Source organism: Podarcis melisellensis (assembly GCF_964234715.1).
Source record: "Podarcis melisellensis genome assembly, chromosome: 14".
NCBI classification, from domain to species: Eukaryota; Metazoa; Chordata; class Lepidosauria; order Squamata; family Lacertidae; genus Podarcis; species Podarcis melisellensis.
The window spans coordinates 194,982-218,366 of NC_138546.1; the positions used below are offsets into that span (position 1 = coordinate 194,982).

A 23,385-nucleotide genomic window follows, 5' to 3' on the forward strand; every position below is an offset into this window, starting at 1 on the left:
CAGCGTGTTTTTACATGAGTAGAATGTGCGCTTTTATTTAAAATGCATCTCTGGGTTATTTGTGGGGCATAGGAATTCGTTCATTTCCCCCCTCCAAAAAAATATAGCTTGGCCCCCCACAAGGTCTGAGGGAGAGTGGACTAGCCCCCTGCTTAAAAAGTTTGCTGACGCCTGCTCTAAATTAAGAGCGTGTTTCACCCAAGCGATGTCCCGTCTGGCTGAGGTCCTGGCCCCCAAAGCAAGCCAAGGCAGGACCTTGCTATCAGCCCACACAGCCCTGCAGATGGGGCACACAGGGGTCTAGAGTGAGTGATGGGGAGGGGGGGTTGATACGACATCCTTGTGCAAAGAATCCCCCCCCCCGAGGGTCCATTGCTGCATCTGCGCAGATTGCAAGAGCAACGTTGCTTCTGCTGCTGTTCCCCGCATGGAAAAGGGTCCCAGAGCATGTCCAGAGTCTTCCAGGGCTGCCTGTTGCCACATCTGAGTGAGCTCAGTTCCTGAGGGGTCTCAGGGAAGGGTGAGCTGATCGGTGCCCCAAATAGTCCATGTCGGAGCAGGCCTCGCCCCCCCCCCACGCAAGCAGAGGACGGCAACCCACACAACTCACAAACACGCAGAGCTGCCATCTGAACATGGGCTTTTATTCCATTATTATCCAAGTACCTTTTAAAAGATAAATTGTACAAGTCAACATGTGAAAAAAACATTCGGGAGATGCCAGCCGCTGGCCCAACCGCTGGTGGCTGATGCCATCTTTAGAAAATGTACATATTTACAAGGGAACCCTTCAGGAAAAAAGGGAAATGAAAAACCCGCAACGGGTCCGAGGCCTTCGGGGTCCCGACCGGCACAGAGGGCAAGCGGGACCCGGGGAGGAGGCCGTCCGGGGCAGTGGGTGGCAAACAGAACAGGCGTTTGAAGGCACTCGGTGACGTACGCAAGAAGGTGCAGGGCTCTGGCAGGGCAGGCGCCCCCACAGCCCAGGGGTACCTGGAGAGCAGCGGGGGGGATCAGGCAATTGGGGAGTGGGGAGACGAAGGCCGCCCCCGGAAGGGAGGCAGAGCAGAGGCAGCCACCATCCAGGGTGGGGGGCACTGAAAGCACCCAGATCTATGGGGCACAAGGAGGAGGCTCAAAGGGGCGGGCCCAGAGGTCCCGTCCCAGCTCCCAGCAAATACCAGGCTGGCCCTTCTCTAGATGATGAAATCTGCTCTCTCCTCAAGACTCCCCCCTCCCCAACCCCTGACCTGGCAAGGTGGGCAGCAAGACTGAGATGGAGGGGCCAGCCGCCAGCCATAGAGCAGCAAGGTGCAAAGTATCAAGTGGCAGCTAGTTCCACGGGTGAACAAGCACCCTTTGGAACTTCCCCACCTGTGGGGCTGCTGCCGCCCTCCCTGTCCCAGAGGAAGCATGTGCACTTTTTTGGGGGGGGGGCTGGACTGCCCCGTTCGTGATGATATCAAAACGGGCGGCTTCAGTGAATGGCCCCCTAATGCGCAAAGCTTTGGCGTTATGTTGAGGGGGCTGGTGGCCACCCCACAGACAGGCAGGCAGGGGGGAGGCAGAGCCATTCTGGGCAGCGGGTGTGGAAGGATGCCAGTGCTGCCGGTGCCCCCCCTGCCCCCCTCCCTGGCCGGCGCTTCCGCCCATCTCTGGCTGCTTCCGTCTCGCTCGGCCTCCTCTGGGCTAGTCAATCTTCTCCACCTTCCCAATGATCTTCTCCTCAAAAATGGGCAGGACGGCCTCATCCTCCCGCACCTCTTCGAACACCACGCCACAGTCAAACTCGTCGCTTACTTTCTTGAAGTAATACCTGCAAGATATGCAGAGAGTGGAGAAATCTGTGTCACTCCAGGACTGCAGCTCCCACCATTCCTGACCGCTAGCCATGCTGCTGGGAGCTGAAGTCTGGCGACACCAGGAGGGTCCCCACAGCTCCCCCTGCTTTAAAGCAAGTTTCTAGTCCTCATCAAAATTTCAAGGAGGGTCATGTGGTGCATGGCTGTGCTGACAGAGGGCTCCCCTCACAGCTCAGGTGTCCTCGACTCCTGCCACCCCCACCTCTAAAATGGGCCCATTCTGCTCTCTGCCAAGAAACTAGATGTTCTGCAAAAAAGTGGAAATTGTCGGTTCAGAAGAAAGCGTGCAACTCTGAACATGACATGCCATTTAGTGTGTTTGGGGTTTCCCTTGGCACAGGCTTCCTCAGCTCTGATGAAAGAAGACCGGGTTTTGACTTGAGTTTCCTTCTCCAAATACCACTTGGCTTGGTTTTGCGGAGGTGAGATTTGCACATGATCCATCTCCCGGGCGCCCTCCCCCTGCCTCTTTCCTGGTTCTGTGCCAACCGTCAGAGTTGGGGCCCATACATTTGTGGGACTTGCCATCCCCAGGGGCAGAGGCTGGAGGCCACCAGCCAAAGAGGGGAAGCACCAGAGGCAAGGCTTCTTGCCCAGGGACCCGAGGCATCCCTCCCTGCTCACCTGTAGTTCCCTTTCTTGGTGAGCAGCTCCTTGAAGTGGCCCAGGGTGACGACACGGCCTTTGACCAGCGTGCGGTAGGGGATGGGTTCTCCGCAGAAGTAGTAGGCCACCACAATGTTCTCGCAGGGCTGAGCGGAGCTGGCCCCTGGCCTCTTCTGCACCTTCGCCCTGCAAGGCAAACACAACGCAAGCTCTTTACACGACGGGAAGCCAATACACCACCTGCTGAAATTCCTTGGAGGAGGGAGGGAACCGGCTCCCTTGCAAACCTGGGGCAAGAACGGCACAGGCACCACCTACCGGGACCCAGGAAGCTCTGGGGGAGAACAGCTTCCTCTCCAGTCCCAGAAGCCCAAAGGAGAAGAGCGGCAGGTGACAGGAACTTCCCATAGCCAAAGGGCAGGAACAGAGAGAGAGGAAAAAGCCACAGCTCAGAGAGGGGGACGCCCAGGCCGGGGTGGGTGGGTGCTGCAGCCATCCCAGCATTGCTACCTGGGGAAGAGGGGGACAGATACCCCCAACGCTTACTAGGCAGGGAGCTGAGCAAAAGACCTTTCCAAAAGAGGGGGGGTGTTGGTTGCCTTCAAAGACCAAAGGATTTGTTCAGACAAAGGGATGCCACCTCTTTGTCTGGGAACGACTCGGCCCCAAGATGTCCCTGCTAAGGGAAAAGCCCTCGCTTGCCAAGGAACCTCCTTCAAGGAGCTTCGCCAAGAGCCCTGGACCAGCACACAGCTCAGCTCCTGCACAATTCAGCTCCCTTCTGTAGGAAAGGGGGCAGGAGGGGCTCAAAGCAAGAAACCGTCCTGGCACAAGCTCCGGCACAAGCAATGAAGGGGCCGTTGGTACCCGGCTGCACCCCTCCACTCGCCAGCCTGTCCTTTCACTTCGCCAGCCCACCCTGGCTCTTTGCACGCCGGCCGGGTGCTCAGACCAGACACAAAACCTTCTAGTGCGGCAGGAGAGCTGGAATAAAATTCAAATCTGGCAAACAAGGGCCCCTTTGGTTTCAGATAGTGCAGGGTGAAGATAAAGGGAAAGGGAACCCTCACCATTAGGTCCAGTCGCAGACGACTCGGGTTCTGGTGCTCATCTCGCTTTATTGGCCGAGGGAGCCAGCGTACAGCTTCCAGGTCATGTGGCCAGCATGACTAAGCCACTTCTGGCGAACCAGAGCAGCGCATGGAAACGCCATTTACCTTCCCGCTGGAGCAGTACCTATTTATCTACTTGCACTTTAACGTGCTTTCAAACTGCTAGGTTGGCAGGAGCAGGGACCGAGCAACGGGAGTTCACCCCATCATGGGGATTTGAACCGCCGACCTTCTGATCGGCAACCCCTAGGCTCTGTGGTTTAATCCACAGCGCCACCCATGTCCCTTAGGGGTAGATGAGACTAAAAAGCCCAGAACACAAATATTCATGGCCCTCTGGTGGCTATGATGGCTCATTTAACAGAAGTAATGTATTTAGGGCTGCCATACTTCCGGATTTCCCCAGATATAACTGGGATTTCAAAGGCGGAATTGACATCCGGGAGGAATTTCTGAAACGCAACGCTCTTTTTGGCATTTTTGAAAGCTCAACAACTTTTGGGGCACCCTGGTTTTTACTTTTTGAAATATGGCAACTTGATTCTGACCAAAAGAAGCCTCCTAGGCCTAGATCATGATACAGTCGTACCTTGGAAGTCAAACAGAATCCGTTCTGGAAGTCCGTTCAACATCCAAAACGTTTGAAAACCAAATTGTGGCTTGTGATTGGCTGCAGGAAGCTCCTGAAGCTCCATTGGACGTTCCGGTTCCAAAAGAAAGTTCGCAAACCGGAACACTCAATTCCAGGTTTACGGCATTTGGGGCCAAAACATCCGAGTTCCAGGGCGTTTGGGAGCCAAGGTATGACTGTCTACACCAGGAGGCTTAATTTATTCAGAATCAAGTCTGCACTTCCAGAGTTAACACTAAATGCATTCCTTCTGGAGGATCTGTGAAAATGTGTGTCCTGGGTTTTTTGGACTCATGTTCTATCCATGAACCATCTGAAACCAAAGGGGCATGTTGGTTGCCAGATGCAAAAAATATTGGCATTCTTTGCAGCTCTCCAACCCCAAAAGGCAAGCCACAGAACCAGCCCCACAGGCCCCATGGCAACAACAGTTGAGAAGAACGCTGGAGGAGCTCTGCTGCCACAAAGGCCCCCCTGGCCCAGCACCCTCTCCCCGTGGCCCAAAGCAGCTGGAGGCCAGCAATCCTCTCCTGATGCTGCCCCCCAATGAGAAGCAGGCGGCCTTCCACTGGCACCAGGGGGCATCAGCCCTAGAAGCCACGGACCCTCCTCCTCCAACTTGTCTAATCCCATTTTAAAGCTGCCCAAGACTACCTGCCGCTAACACCTGAGCTGCACTGGGCACCAGGGGCAGGCGGGAGGCTGAGGCCAGGGAACCAGAGGAGCCAGAAAAACAAGGACTCCCTGAGCAGGGAAGGAGGGAGGGAGGCTCTCCACCTGCCTAGCGGAGGCTGCCTGCCAGATCAGAGGCTTCCCAGCAGCGAGCGAACGGGCACCTTGGGGGCAAGGGGGCTCCAGAGGGGTCCCCGCAGCCTCCCTGCTTTGCCCTACAGGACCACCTCTCCTGGCATGCCCCGCGGAGGACCTTAAGGTCCACAAATGACAACACTTTGGAGGTCCCGAGCCTCAAGGTGGTTAGACTGGTTTCAACTAGGGCCAGGGCCTTTTCAGTACTGGCCCCGTTTTCGTGGAATGCTCTGTCACAAGAGACTAGGGCCCTGCGGGACTTGACATCTTTCTGCAGGGCCTGCAAGACAGAGCTGTTCCGCCTGGCCTTTGGTTTGGACTCGGTCTGACCCTTATGTTTCCCTCCCCTTATGGTCTTGAGGCTGCATTTTAAATTGCATTTTAACCTGCATTTTAAATTGGTTCCCCCACCTCTCTTTTTCCCGTATTATGTTTTTACTGTGATTTTATTGGTGTTAGCTGCCTCGGCTCTGGCCAGGGGGGGCGGGGTATAAATAAAATTTATTATTATTAATTATTATTATTATTACTACTACTACTACTACAACTACTATTATTAGGGTTCCCTGCCTGGTCCAGCCGCCCCGTGGCTGAGGCCGGTCCTGGCAAGGCGGCAGAGCGAAGCCTCCCAGGGCGGGGAGTGGGGAGGGTTCTAGAGAGGCTACGGGATGGGTGGGTGGGAGGGAGGAGACAGGAAGAGCTGGGGCACCTACTCAGACTCGGAGAGATCCAGGTCGGAGACGGCGGGCACCACACTCAGCAGCGGCATGCAAGCCGGCCTGACAGAGGAGCGACCTCGCTGGATCACCTCTTGGGCATACCTGGGGAACAATCTCAGACATTAGACAAGCCTTCCTGCCGCCAGCCGGCCGGGGAGCCCCGTGGGGTGCAGGCCCCAAAGGCTGGGGGACTGGGGCCTCCTCTCTCTGCCCCTCTCCCGGGGGCCTGCCTAGGGGGCTCAGAGAACAGGAGGGAAGCTCTGCCACGTGGGGAAGGAGGGAGGGGGCCCGGGAGAGGCACCGGCAAGAGACCCAGGCCAGGGCCAAAAGCACAGCTCTGTTCGGGGCCCAGAAACACAACAGGAGCCGACCTGGTGGCCGCTTGGGGCAGGAGGGTGGATGGGTTTAAAAAGGGATCCAACGACTTTGCGGAGGAGGAGGCTCTCAATGGCCCACAGCCCCCCTGGCTAGGCTCTGAGGCAGCGATGCTTCTGATCGACAGCAGCTGAGCGTCTTCCTGGGATCAGGCCCCACATCCAGGTTCCCTTTGGGGGCCCCCTCTGAGAACAGCATGCCGGATTAGATGGGCCAGATCCAGCGGGGCTCTCCAGATGAAGGAGGTGCCACACCCCAAAGGCCACCAGCAGCGGAGGCGTCCTCCCCCCATGACAAAGGGGGTTGAGAGCTAGTCACCTGGGCCCCAAATGCACACACGCACCCCACCCCTCTGGAGCAAACAGGCCCCCTCAGCTCCCTCACAGTCGCCTGTGTCTTTGTGGGGGGGGGGTTTCCTCACAGAGCCGGCAAGTCTCACCCCGCAGCCTCCCAACTGCAGCACAGAGCAGAGGGCGCCCCCCCCCCAAAGCATCTCTGTCTGTTCCTCCAGTCGAAGAAGAAATGAGCGCCAAGGGGCAAGAAGCATGGGGAGCTGCTCTGAGATACCCCCACCAGCCATGACCCCAAAGTCCCAGAGGAGAAGGAGACGCTTTCTCTTCTCCCCCCCCCCCCCCCCCCGCAAGTGCTGCTCTGCTGAGCAGGTGAAAGTGCAAAGGGGAGGGCTGTGCAGAACACCCACCAGCCAGCAGCAAGCTCTGGACTGCAGCTTCTCCCAGGAGTGGAGGGGCCAGACCAGCCCCTGGAGGGCAGCAGACCCCCTGCAAGGCACACCGCCCCCCCCCAGGTTTTGCTACAGGTCCTTGAGGGTGGGGAGTGTCTTTTGGCCCCCATCTCCAGCTGTTCAAGGCCCTTCTGCCTGCCTGCCGGGGAGCCAAACCCAGCAGCCCCCTCCTCACTCTGAAAGGCAGTGCGCCAGGTGCAGGGCCAGGGGGTCTGGGGGGAGACAACCACCCACCCACTCCTGGTCAACCCCTTGGCCAGGACAAGGACACACCCGCTCCCCCCAAGAGCCCCCCCCCCAGCCGTACCGCTGCTTGGCCGGCGGCTTCCCCGTCCTCTTCTCCTCCTCCTCCAGGCGCCGCCGGGCTTCCTCCAGCTGCGTCAGCGGGTTGGGGGCCGGGTTGGGGGGCATGGTGGGGTCCTGGATGAAGGGGTGCGAAGGCTGGACGACGTTGCGCAGCTGGGCGCTGACCCACGGGTGGACGGCCATGGGGCGCTCCACGGAGACTGGCCGGGGCAACTCATGGGGCAGCTGCTTCTTGGCCCCGGAAGAGCTGGGGGGGGGGAGAAAGCGGAAGAGTTTTGGGATAGTACAACTAGTGCTGTAGAAGGGAGTGAAAGAGGGGGCGCCCCCCCCCTGAATTTTAGCATCACGCAGACTGCCACTGGAATTAGAGAGCCCAATGTCCCCCTGCTTGTGGAATTGGGAAAAAAACTTGTCAAAGGTCTGGCCAGTTCTCTCCCTCTCCTATGTGCCCCCACAAGAACCGCCCCCCCCCTGACAGATCAGTGGAGAGCAACAGATAAGGGCCTCTCTGCCTCCTGCCCCTTCCCCGAGGAACTGGAAGGTTGGGGGGGCATCTTCTTCTGAAGGCCTGGAGGGGGGAAGAGGGGGCAGCCAAACATAATATATACCGTATTTTTCACTCTATAGGACGCACTGGACAATAGGACGCACCTTGTTTTAGAGGGGGGAGAACAAGAAAAAAAAATTCTCCCCCTCTCTTCCCAGCGCCCCTTCAGTGAAGCGACAGGAGGCGCTGCACAGAGAGGGGGAGAATTTTCCCCCTCGTTTTCCCCCTCTAAAACAAGGTGCTGCTTAAGGAAGCAAGCCCCCTTGGGCTCCCCCCTGCAGCCAGGCAGCCTTGCTTTCCGGCAGGGGAGCTTTCGCACCCGTGACCGCCCGCTCCCCCTGCCCCTCTCACCCGTGGCCTGTCTTCTTGTGCCTGCTGATTTCCTTCTCGCCTTCGATGATCCACTGCATGATCTTCTGGTTCTTCTCCACGTCCTCCGAGGAGCCTGGAGCATCATAGCCACTGCCGTCGCTCTTCCCCAAATCGGCTTTCTTGACGCTCCTCTTGGAGAGCAGGCCAGCTTTCCCGCTGCGAGGAAGAAAACAACCGCCTCAGTCATGAGTTGCTCCCAAGAGTGGGATGGGGGGGAGGGGTGATCTGCTGCACTGCAGGCGGCAGAAACCCAGGGGATTGGGACCCCAACCCTGCGCTTGTCAGCTTGAGCTCTCTCTCTGTGCTGGAACGCCCTCCCTCACTGCCCCACAGACACTGGACCTCTTCCAGCGCCAGCCCTCCATCCTGCCACTGGCTTGCACCAGAAATCCTCCTCGCCAGGAAGGAAGCTCCATGGAGTCGTTCCCCCCCCTTGAGTATTTCTGCCTGGCTGCCCCTGCCCACCTGCGGCTCACAGGGGCCAACGCCCGTCCCAATGGGCCCCTCCGTCGCCACTCACCCATAAGCCGAGGGCTCCGGAGGGCCCAGGCTCTCCCCATAGGCCCGCGACTTGGCAGCGTAGCTGTGCGCGTCCACGTTCCAGGCGAAGGGTCCCGGCGTGCCCTGGCTGGCCTCCGCCTCGGGCGGCTCCTTGGGCTTGAGCGCCCCGTGGTGGTGGACCAGGTGGTGGTGGTAGACGTGCTTGTGGTGGTGGAGGCCGGCCGCGTCCGCCTTGAGGGCCGCCTTGGCGCCGTGCTTGCCGTGCCCGAGGGGCACCGTCCCCAGGAAGCCGTGCAGCTTGCCGGCCAGGCCGCCCTCGGGGGAGCGGGGCTTGGGCGAGTGGCGCCCGGGGCCCGGGGACTGGCAGCCCGGCGTCTTCATGACCCGCTGCACGTGCTCATCCAGGATGCTCTCGGGGTTCTCCTCGTGGGCGTCCCGGAGCTGCATCTCGGCAAAGCGGGGGGCGAAGTGGGGCAAGGCCTGCGGCAGGGGGAGCTTGTGGCCCGCCAGGGGGGCCCCCAAGGAGATGTCGGCTTCCTCGCCTTCCTCCTCCTGCTGGGAAACACAAGGCTGGTCAAGGGAGGGTGGGGGAAGACAGATCTTAGGGAACACCGGCCGGGAAGAGTAAGTGAGGGGGCTGGACGGGGGGGGGGGGAGAGATGTCAGGGGCTAGCTGGACAAAGAGAGGTGGGAGGCGCCAGCCAGGGAACCCCCAAAGGAAGACGGCTCAGAGCCAGGGTGGTGGGAGAAGATTGGGAGGTGTTGGATCCTGAAGGGGCAACAAGATTTAGGGAGCAGGTGACAGGGAGCAGTTCAGACTCAGAGGCTGAAGCAGAGGAGGGGGGGCGGTCAAGGGACTGCAGAAGACTCCAGGGAGTCTGCCTCTCCGCCTGTGACAAGCCCCGCTCCCCCCGGTCTCTGAGAACGTAATGAGGAGAACAGAACAGAGGTGCACAGAACCATCTGATACTGCTTGGGAAACATCCAGGTGAGGCTGGGGCAGGGATCTCCACGCAAGCCCCAGCTGCCCCCACCGCCCCTACTGACCGCTCGGACACGTTTCAGGCGCTCCTCCAGCTTGGCCTCCGCCTCCCGGTCCCTGAGGACTTCCTCCAGGCGGTTGATCAGCTCGGCAGCAAATTTCTGTGGTTCAACGTGGATATCCTTTGGCATTCGGTAAGTACGCTGTGGGAACGACACGCAGCCCTGGTTGGCAAAGGGGCTGGCCACACCCCAGCAGCGCACAAGGCCCCGGCCAGAGCCCACCCTCGCTTGCCCACCAGCCCTCCCGACTCTGACTGGCAGCTGCAGAAGGAGAAAGGCCTTTCCCAGGGGCTGGTCCTGCTGGGCCTCATCCCATAAGCAGAGCGGATGCTCTCCCTCTGGAAGACAGAAGGAGGCTTGGCGTGACTCACGGGAATGTGAGGTAGTGGCACACGTCCATTGGCTTTGGCACTTTCCTGCATCTCTCGGCGATGCTGCTTCCGGAGTCGGTACGGCGGGATCCCGTCTCTGGAAAGAGGAAACAGTGACAGTTTGCGCAGGGCAAGGCAAGCTCCAGGCGGAAAGGGGTGCATGGGGGACAGCGCAGACGGCCAGGGGTCATGGACCGGCTGGAGGCAGAGTAGAGGGGGAGGCAGCGGCCAGGGAACCCCCAGGGCAAGGAGGCTGGGCGACCAGGGGTGGTCAGAGGGAGAAGAGGGAGCCGACTGCTGGCAGGTGTCGGAAGCAGAAGAGGCAACAGGGTTTAGTGAGCGGGAAGAGAGCAGTGCAGACTCGGAGGCGGAGTGTAGGCAGGCTGTGGAAGAAGACAGGGAGACTCCCCTCCTGCTGTGAGCAGCTGCCCTCCCCACTGGTCTCCCAGAATATGCAGAGAAATTACGACAGCGGAGCCACGAGAGGCAAGAAGACAAAGGCTTGGGCCACTGGGGAAGGAGCCTTAGAGAGCGAAGGGAACTCCTTCAATGGCACCCTTTAAATGGCACCTTTTTGACCTTTAAAGCCCTATGCGGCCTAGAATCCACGTACCTACGGGACCGCCTCTCCTGGTATGCCCCACAGAGAACCTTAAGGACCACAAATGACAACACTTTGGGGGTCCCAAGTTGCAAGGTGGTTAGATTGGTCTCAGCTAGGGCCAGGGCCTTTTCAGTACTGGCCCCAACTTGGTGGAACGCTCTGTCACAAGCAACTAGGGCCCTACGGGACTTAACATCTTTCTGCAGGGCCTGCAAGACAGAGCTGTTCTGCCTGGCCTTTGGTTTGGATTCAGTCTGACCCTCATGTTTCCCTCCCGTTATGGTTTTGATCTATAGGCTACTTTTAAAATGAGCCTGCATTTTAAATTGCATTTTAACCTGTATTTTAAATTGGGATTTTTTCCTATTATGTTTTTATTTTAATTTTACTGGTGTTAGCCGGCCTGAGCTCGGCTCTGGCCGGGGAGGGCGGGGTATAAATAGAAATTATCATTATTATTATTATTATTATTATTATTATTATTATTATTATTATTAATGGGAGCAAGACCTCCTGGAAAGAGAATTCCCGAGACCACTAGGATTTTTCAGGGGATACTCAAGGCCACACAACACCGTCACCTCTTTTTGTTGTTGTCAAACAGTGTGGCACATACTGTAGTGGCTTCATGGTGAGTACTGGCACTTATTTTTCTAGGAAAAACCCCCTGCTCACGCCTGACACCGGTGGTGCTGCCGCCTTTCCCCGCAGAGGCTGATTCCAGAAGCCCTCCCTGGATGCCAGGCCCACACCTTGAAGCAGGATAGCAAGGTCCACAGGGAAGGGTGTGAGGGCCACATTGCAAGGCATCTCACAAGAAGGGATCTTGCCCCCCCCCCGTCAAGTCCTGCCAGCATCCTCCTCTGGTGCAGGCTGGCTGCCACCACTGCATGCCCACAGCGGCCTCCGCGGTCAACGGCTCAGACTTCTCCCCCCCCCCCACTTCCATGGCAGGTGCCCACTTCCCAGGACAACCTGTAGATGGCTAAATATTCCGCCCCCTTATTTATAAGAAGAGGCTGGCAAATGTGTCCTCTGTGGCAGGCATGCCAGGAGGAGGGTGCCTCAGGCGTGGAGCTGTAATTGCTGCAAAGATTCAGGATTTATTTGGTGTTATTTTTAGAAATAGGCAGCCTGTGGGGATCATTCTTAAGGGAGCACCGCAACCCGCCTTCGACCAGCATCTCTGCAATGGGGAAGGGGCTTCATTCCCCGCTGCAGCTCCAACGGCAGTTTCCTGACCTTCGGCACAGAAAAAAACCCTTGTAAACCCAACATTTGTTCTTCATTAGACCCTTGCCTGGGCTGCTGCTGGCTCTCGTTGCAGCTTGCGTGGATTTACTCAGGTTAAATAAATCCGGAGTTTCAAAAACGAATTTCTGCAGGAAGAGAAGGTTGAGGCCTGCAGAGACCTTTGTGATGCTGCAAGGGTGGCGACCGTGTCTCTGCCCTCAGCGCAACGCAAATGGCTCTGAGCGCAGGCAGGTGGACGCTTTCCAAACGCACAAGTCCTCCGGGGCCAGGGAAAGTCACACCTGGCCACCACTCCAAAGGAGGCCTGGCATGGAGAGCCCTCGCCCACAGTGCAATGGGAAGCTTCTCCCAGAAGCCAGGGGACGGGTTTGTGTGTGTGGAGCTATTAGCCCCGCAGCTGGGAAAGCCCAGGGGGTCTGCAGAAGAAGCCGGAGCAGGCAATGGGAGGCAGGCTACGAGGACAAGACTCCCGTCAGCCACTTGCTGGGAGACAGGCCTACCTGCCTGCAGCAGTGGGAAGGGCGAGGCAAGCTGCCATTTTGCTAATATTGTTTTACAGATTATAACTGCTTTACTGATGACTTGTTAATCATATAACATGACTTATGCTGTAACTGTGATGCTTAGCTTATTTTTTAGTTGCTGGTTTGTTAACCGAAAAGGTTTTACTGGCTATTTGTTAATGATTACATGTACTATATGTAATCGTATTATATTCCAGGCTGTTCTTGCGGTGCTCTGTTCCACTGTTGCTGTTTATTGTTTGTAAGCCACTTTGGGATTCGCTGGAATGGAAGGCAGTGTAGAAATACAGTAAATCGAATCAAGGCAGCAATAAGCAGGCTCCCCCTGGCTCCCTCCAGATGTTGCTGGCCTTCGACTCCCCCCTTCCTCCTCCTCCCTGGCTCCCAGGGGGCCAAGCTGGCTGCTGGGATTTGGAGTCCAGCAGCGCCTGGAGAGGGCTCCTGTGCAGGCCACGCCCCCTCTGCTCCCTGCTCCGCCCCCTTGTCCTGGCAGCCCAATCCCAGGTGTCTCTCTCGGGACAGGTACTCACACACTGCTGTCTGTCAGCGACATGGTGTCGGCGTCACTGGACATGCTGTGCTGCTCGCTGTCGTTGGCGCTGGTGGCGGGTGCCAAGGCGTAGCCCGTGTTGACGTAGTAAGGGTTGACTGGCTCTCTCCAAGGCCCATGCCTGCAAAGGAGCAGAAAGAGAGAAGGGGGTCCCGGTCACCCTCCGGACTCCAGTCCCTCGAGGACCCCGCCCATCCAGCCTTCGAAATTCCCCGGGCACCAAGTGCATTTCACAACTGGTGTGGGTGCCAACTGTGACCACACAGACATGCCCACCTGGCTGGCCCCTCCAGCTTTCTTAAGCAGGTCAGCAGAAGAGTTTGTTTGTTCCATTTGTCTCCCACCTTTTTCTCCAAGGAGTCCACGGTTCATGCCCCTCCTCAGTTGATCCCTACAATGACCCTGTGAGGTCGGCTAAGAGGCTGTGACTGACCCAGTGAGCTTCATGACAGAGTGCGGATTCGAACTCTGATCTCCCAGGTCTTCGTCTGACATTCTCACCACTACACCCCACTGCCTTCCTAAAGTACTTCTGCTATGGAGCAGCTCCATATATTAAGTCGGTAAATAAATAGCGAGAAAGCAATATGTCCCTTAGAGAAGGAGTGGAAATATTTTCCTGGAAGCCTGAATTTTATTTACTCTGGATGGTTGATTTTGAGGTTTTAATGTGTTGCAAACCACTTTGAGATCTTCTTTCTTTAAAATATAAAGCGGTAGAGACATGAACGGTGGCGATGAAGAATATTCCCCACTGGCAGGAAATGGCGCCTCTGACATTCGGTTGTGGCAACCATAATAACCAAGGTTTAAGGTGCCATTTGGCAATTGGCTTATATATCTGAGCCACCCCAGAAACATGGAGCCAACGTGGGTGGACTACAGCACTTAGAGGAAGCTTAACTCACCACCGGAGGGTGATAAGAGGAATAACAAAGAAAAGTGGGCTTGACTCTGCACGCTCTCAATTTATATCCTTCTCCCTTCCATCTCAGTCACAGCAGCCGCTATGGAGAAATCATCTGAAGGCTTTAGACTGACGTGTACCCTGAGGAAGGCAGCCTAATCTTTAATGTAGAAGATTTTCCAAGTCGGTTTTTTTGCCTTACAGCTGTATACAAGACAATAATACATGCACATGTATTTTGTCCTGGAAAGCAGCACTTCATGCTTGGTAACTGTTTGTAAAGGTCCCAATATAGTCCGTATTGGGGGGGGGGGGGATGGTACAATTTGCCTTTGGCACCTTCTGGGTCCCACCAATGGGGACTGCAAAGGGGGCAGAAGCAACTTGGAAGCTCCTGCAGAGAAGCAGCCCCACAACTAGGAAGTGCCAAAGGTGTCTGGTCACACGTACAAAAGCCCCCCAGCACAGACCTCCACCATTTCCCAAACTAGATGGCACTGAGCGGCCAGCAGAGGGAGAACACCAGCCCCACAAGGCACACCCACGTTGCACTGGGTCAAGGACCAAGGAAGCCAAAACTGGGCTCGCAAGAAGGCAGCCAAGGCATGGAAGGGGCTGAGCTCAGGTGCCGGTTCATTCCCTGACAGTTGTGGCGGAAAGCACTGGGGAAAACCCTTGGAAAGCCGTGGTCAACCAGAGAAGATGGCAGCCAACCAGAGAGGACCCAAGGCTGCTTCACGTGCACCTCTGGAGAGGGTCTTCCATCTGCCCAAAGGCTTCCTGGGCAGAAGTCTCCCAAAGAGAGCAAAGGAGCAAGGACCCCGTATCACCCACCCCCAGGGCTGGGCTCTTGCAGGTGCTATAAATGGGTAAAGGTAAGGGACCCCTGGACGGTTAGGTCCAGTCAAAGGCGACTATGGGGTTGCGGAACTCATCTCGCTTTCAGGCCAAGGGAGCCGGCATTTGTCCACAGACAGCTTTCCGAGTCATGTGGCCAGCAGGATTAAACCGCTTCTGGCACAACAGGACACTGTGATGTAAGCCAGAGCGAATGAAAACACTGTTTACCTTCTCACCACAGAGGTACCTATTTATCTACTTGCGCTGGTGTGCTTTCGAACTGCTAGGTTGGCAGAAGCTGGGACAGAGCAATGGGAGCTCACCCCGAAGGGGAGATTTGAACCACCGACCTTCTGATCGGCAAGCCCAAGAGGCTCAGTGGTTTGGACCACAGCGCCACCCGCATCCCTGCTATAAATGAAAGTGGGAAAGGGACCTGGGGTTTTTCACTTGAGGCTGGAGTTAAAAAATGCTTCCCTGTGGACGTGGAATGCCCAAAGGGAGACCCAGCCAGCCATGATCAGGGACAGCACAGTTTAAAACACCACATAAGGCTGATTAATATTCTACAGACTTTTAAATATGCTTGGGGGGTTATTGTGTTTTCCTTGTTTTGCTTTAACTATTTACTTGTGCTTTTACCTTGCATTTTTACCCTGTGACTCACCCCCTGAGATCTTGTAAGAAAGGGCTGACTATAAATCTAATACACAACAACAACAATAACATGACCAGGTGTGGGGCAAACAGAAAGGGATTCTGGAAGAAGCACCTGCGTCCTTCACCCACCCGCATACTGCCCCCCTGGGGTGTGGATCTGGAGATCAGGCTGATCCACGTTTAGGGCCCTCGGAGGTGCCAGCACGAGGCTTCCTCTGACCCAAGGCAGCGGAGCGCTCCCCAAAGGCACCAGCGTCCCTGCCTTGCGGGCTGTGCAAGAAGCGGCCCCTGAGCTACTCCAGGTGGCCCTTCCCAGAAAGGCCCAGGCTCTCTCCGCATCCACCAGGCCCAGCTCAGGGCAGGCAGCCATGAACGTTTCCCTTTATTAACAGAAATTCCAGGGAGCTTTTCATCTGGAATGCATTACTATGAGCAGAAGGAAGGAATGAAAGAAACGCCACCGTCCGCACACAGACGGGGGCAAACTGTTCCAGATCCCTTCCTGCCCTGTTTACAAGAGCGGCTTCGGCTAGGGAAGCAGGCCTCCTGTTTCGGGAACGCCAGCCATTGTTCCCGCGGGTGCAGGCAGCCTCCGGGGCCAGCTTCCCCTCCAAGGAGCAGGACCCAGGTCCCAGCATGGGCAAAAGCAAAGGGCCACGCCAGCCCTTGCCACCTCCACGTGGCTCAGGACACCCAGCTGGGCCAAGAGCAGCCTGCAGTGGCCAAAGCAAGAGGGGCAGCGGGATTGGGGGAGGACACACACTCCACCAGAACATGCTAGCAGGAGGCCTGACCTAAGGGACTGGTAGAAATGCTCAGCACTGGTGATGGAAGGGAAAGATGGAGCAAGCTACGCTGCTGAGATGCCAGGAAGAGGAGCTTCAGGTGAGGGGAAGGGGAGGAGGAGAGTCAGGGCCGGGGAGGAGCAGGAGGACTGGCCGGAGGGGGCAGGGGGCTGGAAGGAAACAAGGCCTGCAGAGGAGGCTGAGGAGGAGCAAAGGGGCTGAGGCCTCCTCTGGCAGGCAATTCTGGCTGTGTGACGCAGGACCTGGGCAAGAGTCTGAGAGGTGGACAGACCCAAGGGGGAGTGGAAGGGTCAGGCCGTGGCCGAAGACCCAAGGAAGGAGACAGGCCCCGACCCAACGGAAACAGACCCATGTCCCAAGCTGCGGGTTTCCGTATTAAAAGCCCAGAGGAGTCGTCCGAGGATGCCCATCCCCAGGGCAGGCCAGGGACGAGGTGGGCTCAGGGGCCCAGTCTGCATCCAGCCGCATACCAGCCTGGCTTCACCTAGTGGCACAGGCCGGCCTTGAGCGTGAGCAAGTTGGGGGCTTTCAGCTCTGGTGGCTGAAACGTCTCTCTTTGCAGAGCTCAGAAGGAATCTCAACAATTTAAACAACAAGAGCCTCCCCCGCCCCCTCCCAGGCCGCCAGATTCGGAGCCACTTTTTCCATTTCAGCCAAATCCCATCTGCAAAGCTTCTGGGGCTGTTTTTTTAAAACACCTGTGCTACTTCGGATGCGGTGCAAGAGGGGCAAAATGTCCCCCGAAAAGCGTTTTTACAGAGTCGCATCCATTCCTCACCCCTCCATTCTGCCGTCTATTTTTACCCCAAACATTTGGTGCACAATTGAGGAGCAGCAGCAACAGGTGATGCCGTGATGCCTGCAAGGCGGGACGTGCGTTCGGATCACACTCACCAATCCAATTAGCTGTCGAAAAGGGGATGGAGGCAGACCCCTCTGCAGAAATAAATTCCCCCAGCTAGCAAAAGCCTGCGTGCTTGGAGCTCCCATTATTTGTAGGAAGTGCCGCAGGTGTCTATTGCACCCACAAAGGACATTTCCAACTTGAGCTTTATGGTCTGGAGACACCTGGCACAGCTACTCTGCTGAAGGCGGGCAGGTCTGGGGGGGGGGAGCCTCCTGGAAAGAACACAGGTGCTGCCTTGCGTTCCACGACTGTGAAAAGGCAGGCAGGACATCATGGTGGAAATGGTTAAAAATGAAACAGCAAAATCGGCAAGATATTCATGCAGAAATGGGACTTCTTGTTCCAAGAGGCAGTCAAGATCTTTAAATGGATCCTGTAACACAGAGGACGTGTGGCAAATTGTGTTTTGATCCAGTCAAAAAGTCTACCTCCCTTCGATAAGATTGTGCAAATGTATAGCAAGGAGGGCTCATTTGGGTGATTCCAAGGGAGAGAAAAACAGCCGCCCAAGTGTGCAGGCAAAACTGCCAAGACCCTTCCTGGGTCGGGAACTCCCACATGGAATTGTGCGAGGAGGAGAATGTGCTTTTTCACATTATGTGCCATGACAAACACTTTCCTGAAGCTGAAAGAGTTCTTCTCTCTTGGAAACACACCAAGGGGCAGTCTGAAGTTGAACTCCAAACTGATTCAGGTGCATCAACTTCAAACACGAAACAAACACCCAATGAGACTGTGATTTTGGGGGAACTGGGGTTAAAACGGCTTTGAAGCTTGTCACTTCCACTGCCAGTATCGGAGCCCAAAGACGACGATCCCATTGATCCCTCACGCAGGGCAGCAGCAACTTTTAAACTAGTGAAGTAAGAAAACCAGGTGGCTGTGGGCTCTGCTTAATAATAATAATAGTAATTTTATTATTTATACCCTGCCCACCTGGCTGGGTTTCCCTAGCCACTCTGGGTGGTTCTGATTGCCCTCTCTTGCTAGCTCTGGAAACTGGGGAGGAGGAGCGGAAGGAGAAGGTTTCTCTTCACACAGACCCTGAAATAGGGTTTCCTTAGGAGTCTGAAAGCAGCCCCTAAGAAACAAGGACCACAGGTGTACTTTGCAAAGAAAACACACCACCACCTGCAGCCATGAACAAAAACAGGATGTTTAGGCAAAGCATCCCCACCTGACCGTCCCATCTCAGCATCAGCAGGTGCCCCATCAGGTCCCAAAGCTTCTCTCCGCCCCCTTGCCTCCCTCCCTCCCCCCTGGAACACCCTTCAGAGACCAGCATTGCTCTGTCATGGCAGGCAAGGGCTTCACCGCCTCACGTGCAATTCAAGGGCTGGGTGCAAAAGGGGCTTTCAAGGAACAGCCACCTGGAATGCTTTTCGTGAAGGTGGTACTGACAGCCGCCCCCCCCCCCCAGTCACAATTCATCCAGAGGACCCTGTTCCTGGGACTGCTACCCATCTCCAAGCACACTGGCGACCTTAAAACAGGGAATTCGGGAACCACGTTGCCAGAGGTAATCCTGGGTGATGGTCAATTGAGTTTTACTCAAGTGCAGACCGGTTGAAATTAATGGACCTGTATGGAGGGTGTTCATTCATTTCAAAGGGATTACTCCGAGTAAAACTTAGCAGACTACCACCCCACACATTTCACTCTGGTGTGACTCTGCCATAGGGACCAGCAAGGGAGGCAGAGAATTTGTCCTTCCAAATGGCTCCAGGCTGTGCTTTGTGTCGCTGTTTCAGCATCACAGGTGGACCCATATAATCCCCCCCCCTGCACACCTTCGCAAGTCATAAACAAGGAAGACGCACACTCTGTCACTGCAGAACAAGAAGAAACCTCTGTAGGCCTTGCTGTCTAGAGAAACAATGAATGGTTACCAAACTCAGCCAAAGTTACTTCAAAGCTACCATCTTCCCATCCCCGACAACCAGTGTTCAAAATTCCCCAGGTGCCAGCCGCGTTTTGCAACTGGTGCGGTTCCAATCGTGCCCACGTGGAGATCTCTGGGTGCCAAGCTGGCCCCTCCAGCTTTCTTAAGCGGAGAAGCAGAAGAGTTTATTTATTGCCTTTATAGCCCATCTTTTTCTCCAAGGAGTCCATGGTTCACACACCCCTTTTCAGTTTGATCCCTACAATGACCCTCAAAGGCTGTGACTGACTTCAAGGTCACACAGTGAGCTTCATGACTAAGTGGGGATTTGAACCCTGATCTGCCAGGCCCTGGTCCGACACTCTAAGCACTACGCCCCTTCTGCTACGGGCAGCTATATAGATTAAGTAGGTAAATAAATATGGGGAAAGCAAAATGTCACATAGAGAAGGATCTGAAATGTTTTCATTGAAGCTTGAATTTGTTTTATTCTGGATTGTTTAATTTGATGTTAACATATTTTCTTTAAAATATAAAGTAGTATAAATCATCATCCCCGACGGCCGGGGGGGGGGGGCAGGGAATGGCGCCTAAGCATTTCGTTGTGGCGACCATAACTGAGGTTTAAGGTGCCATTTGGTGATTTGCTTTCTAACACAGCCTGAACTGCAGCAGCTCACCTGGATGTTAGCACCACCCTTTAAATACAACTGTGCAGACTTCCAGCAACTCACCTGCCCACGAGAGCCACAGCGTAAGTCTCAGGGTCTGACCTGTGTAGTGTCAAATGGTGGCCTTGCTTAAGCTAGGGCTGGCTACTTGCTGGCCTACAAAGTTCCCCATCTCTTATCTAGGAGGGGAAAGTTCTGGGACCTTTTGTATCCGGAAAAACTCCAAGGCCAGGGATGGTCATCTGGAGTTCAGGAGGAGGAATGCCATAGCGATACAGAGGAACAAGTCATAAACCTCTCTCTCTCTCTCTGAAATGGTCTTTTAGGAGTTCCAAAACTTTGCCCCCAGGAAAATGTTCTCCCAGAAGCACTTGGAGCAGGGGTCAGCAAACTTTTTCAGCAGGGGGCTGCTCCACCGTCCCTCAGAGTATGTGGTGGGCCAGACTATATTTTGGAGGGGGGAAAAGAACGAATTCCTATGCCCCACAAATAACCCAGAGATGCATTTTAAATAAAAGCACACATTCTACTCATGCAAAAACACACTGATTCCCAGACCGTCCGCGGGCCAGATTGAGAAGGTGATTGGGCCGCATCCAGCCCCCGGACCTTAGGTTGCCTACCCCGGACTTGGAGGTTCAAACTCCACAAGGAAGGCCCAGTAGCTGGGATCGTTTCTCAGCCTCCTGAGTAAACTAGCAAGAGATCAGAGGAGCGCCTCCTTCTCTTGCGGTTTTGCATGCAACATTCCTGTCTCAAAACCCAGATGAAAACAGTACTCAAAACGGAAGGCTCCCAGCATCTGCAACAAGGGGCGGAATTTGCTTGGGGGACGATGAGATCCAGCTGTTGCCCTCCAGACTGCTAAGACAGTAAATGAAATAGGCGAAGGGAGTGGAAGAGCTTATCTCCAGAGCCTAGCAAGAGGGAGGGGGACCTGCAAAAGCACTTCTTGGAGTTCCCCTGCTGTTTCTAGAACCTGCTGGTGCTGGGGTTGGGTGGGGGGCAAAGAGAGACAAATAAAATAAAATGCAATTTGAGCCTGGAAGTAGATCGTGGGATATCTGGACTGAGTGGATCTTTTAAAAAAAATCTTACTTGTTTATGCGCTATGTTCTTCTAATAAGTTTAGAGCTTTTTCTAGGTTATAACAAAGTTGTTGGGGTGGGGTGGAATAGACGGTGTGAGACTCAGAGGCCAATTCTGGAGAAATTCCCAGCAATGCATCTATCGATAACTTCACCAAAATTGTTGCAAGAGCAGTTAGGCAGGACAGCAAAACTGCCAGGAGCTTCAGGCAGGGGCCGCAGCCAAGCATTGCAGACGGCAGGGGATGAGCTTCGCTCAAATCTCTGCCGCTGAAAGTAGGAAGTGCTGGGCCTGTAACCCCTTTCAGCTCTTCCCCAGCCGCCAGGGGGCACCTCCACATCCTGCCCTGCTACCCGGCGGAAGCAGACTTCTGCCCCAAGAGGTGGGGGCACGTGGTGGGGCAAGCAAGCGTGGCTCACGCGGAGACAACCTGCAGCTCTCACCTGTACTCTCTCCCCTCGCTGTATCTCCTGGACGACGTGGCTCGCTGCGTGGCCGTCTCCAGGAGGAGCTTCTGGGTGAGCCGGCTGGAGGGAGCAGACTCCCGGCCGGCCATCTCCTCCTCCACCTCTTTGTCGCACTTCCATTCCTCGTCCTCGTTAAGGGTAGGCAAATAGCCGGGGAGACACTTCCCTGTCCCCGACCCTGAGCTCTGGTCACTGTACACCTTCGGACTCTCCCCACCCGTCCTTGTATACTCCAAATAAATATCCGACTTAAGGAAGAGGGGGTACGTGTTCTCCTCAATCATGGACTGGATCTCCGTCTGGGCCTGGTCAAACATGGCCGGGTCGATCAGCTGCTTCATCACACAATCTTTTATAAAGCTCTTCGTGGCCGGCTTGATCTGCCGCGACACAATCCCGTTATTGTCCAGAATGTACTTTTTGTAAATGGCCTTGGCCAGCTTGAGCCTCTTCTCCTCGGTGGAGTCACACGGCTCCAGCTTCCGGAAGCCGCTGCAGGCAAACCAGAAGTCCAGCAAGTCCGCGCAGTCCTCCTGCTTCAGGAAGGTCCGGAAGAGGTTTATCCCATCTTGGTCGTCCAGCAGAGAGTGCAGAGACTCTGCCCATCTCAGGTAGGGAGGGGTGGGAGAAGCGCTCCCCTCTGGCTCGTAGCCCAGGTCCAGGTCGGGGCGCCTCGGAGTGGCCGTGGAAGTCTCGGTTTTGATGGCATCGCACTTCCCGGAGTAGAACCCGTGGCCGCTTAGCCGCAGGTCCGTGGAAACGAGTTCCCCTTCCTCTCCTGGCACCGGGGGCCTGGGAGCATCCTCGGTGAAGCTCCCCCCAAGGTCCAGAGGGAAACCTTGGCCCTGCACACTCATCTTGACGGCATCCGCGGGCGCAGCAGCAGCAGCAGCAGAACGGCGGCCCACGCCTCAGCGGCCCAGCAGCCCCTGCCCCAGGGGGAAGACACACGGCCGGCTGCAAGGTTGGAGAAGGAGGGTTAGAAAGCAGCGCAACGCTGGCAGGCTCACCCTTCCCAAGGCCCTGCAGCCCGCTCCTCCGAGGAAAAGAAGGCAAGACTTTGTCGGGCCAAGAGGGAAGAAGCTGAGCATCTTCTCCCCCAAATTAAGAGAGCCAAGGGCCCCGAATGAGCCACGCAAAGGACCTGAACGCAGTACACGCGCCTTTCCCCATCCTCAGACGGGGGATGCCCCCCCCTGAACCCCTAAGAACTTCCTGTCAATTCATGCACTGCAAAGATAAGATGCAAAGTTCCCTTTCTGGTCCTGATCCTGGAAAGGCCCAAAGGGGGTGGGGGGATCAAGACCGAGTGTAGCTTTTTTTGACAGCACACCGGGATGCAAAAGGATGCAGCGGGGGCTTTTAAGAAACCTCCCGAAAATATTATTTGTGCGAAGTATCGTGGGGGGCTCTTAATAATCATAATAATAATAATATCTTTATTGTCACTGCCCCCTCTCGGGGACCACGAAATTACTTGGCTGCTCCACCCACCCAGGTAGGGCACTCCGCAGGGGAGAGGGGAGGGGGCAGCCCTTGGCAGGTCAGAGCTCGCTCTCTGGCACAGCAGGAGAGTCATTCTATATTCCATTGTGCCCCAGAGAGCCCTTCTGGAGCCTCTGGGGGCCCACGAAGCCCCGCCCCGTCCCCCCCCCGTGCCCAGCTGCCCTGGGGAAAGCCAGCCCCAAGGGTTGGGGAGGCGCCCCTGGGTCTCCGGCTGGCGGGGGGTGGGCTGGATGACCCCGGGGGTCCCTCGGCGGAGACCCGGCCGGCCGAGAGGGGGGGCACTTCCTGAGGGGGCCCCTCCTCCCGCCCGACACGCGACAGGCACGTGTGAAGGCGGCCGCCCGCCCGCCCGGCCCCGCAGCAGGCGCAGGCCCGTCTCCCTCACCGGGACAAGGAGGCGCGACGCGGCCGCGGACCCGGACGGGAAGCCGCCGCGCAAGGCCGGCCGACCCGGGACTCCGCCAAGGCCGCCATCACCCGCGCCGCCGCCTCCGCCGCCTCCGCCTCTTCTGCCGGTGTCGGGCCTGGTGGCCGTCCTGCTCCTGGTCTCCGCCTCCTCCGCCGCCTCCCGGCCTGGGCCTCCTCTCCGGCCTCCCTCGCGCTCCCTTCCGCCGCCGCCGCCGGAGACGGACGAGGCTCGCCAGCGCCCCCGCAGGCCGCGCCGGGAAGGCCAGGGAGGGAGAGGGAGGGAGGGAGGGCGGGCTGCGCGCGCAGGCGGGCCGC

At 56.5% G+C, this 23,385-nt stretch overlaps 1 protein-coding gene across 4 annotated transcripts; it reads right to left on the reverse strand.

Moving 5' to 3' along the window:
• Positions 1–623: 623 nt before the first annotated feature.
• AXIN1 (axin 1) lies at positions 624–23,122 on the reverse strand. Of its 4 annotated transcripts, none has more exons than XM_081889138.1 (11): positions 23,048–23,122; positions 21,133–22,113; positions 12,908–13,048; positions 9,996–10,092; positions 9,628–9,765; positions 8,600–9,135; positions 8,059–8,235; positions 7,162–7,407; positions 5,732–5,839; positions 2,487–2,654; positions 624–1,816 (listed from the first exon to the last, which is right to left on the reverse strand). In XM_081889138.1, the coding sequence occupies exons 2-11, from the start codon at positions 22,011–22,013 to the stop codon at positions 1,690–1,692; spliced, it is 2,619 nt and encodes an 872-aa protein (XP_081745264.1). In that variant the 5' UTR covers positions 22,014–22,113; positions 23,048–23,122; the 3' UTR covers positions 624–1,689. The 4 variants fall into 4 exon arrangements, with proteins under 4 accessions (XP_081745264.1, XP_081745265.1, XP_081745266.1 ...); XM_081889139.1 differs by having other exon boundaries at positions 8,600–9,132; positions 23,048–23,120; XM_081889140.1 differs by lacking the exon at positions 5,732–5,839 and having other exon boundaries at positions 23,048–23,121.
• Between the last annotated feature and the right edge of the window lie 263 nt (positions 23,123–23,385).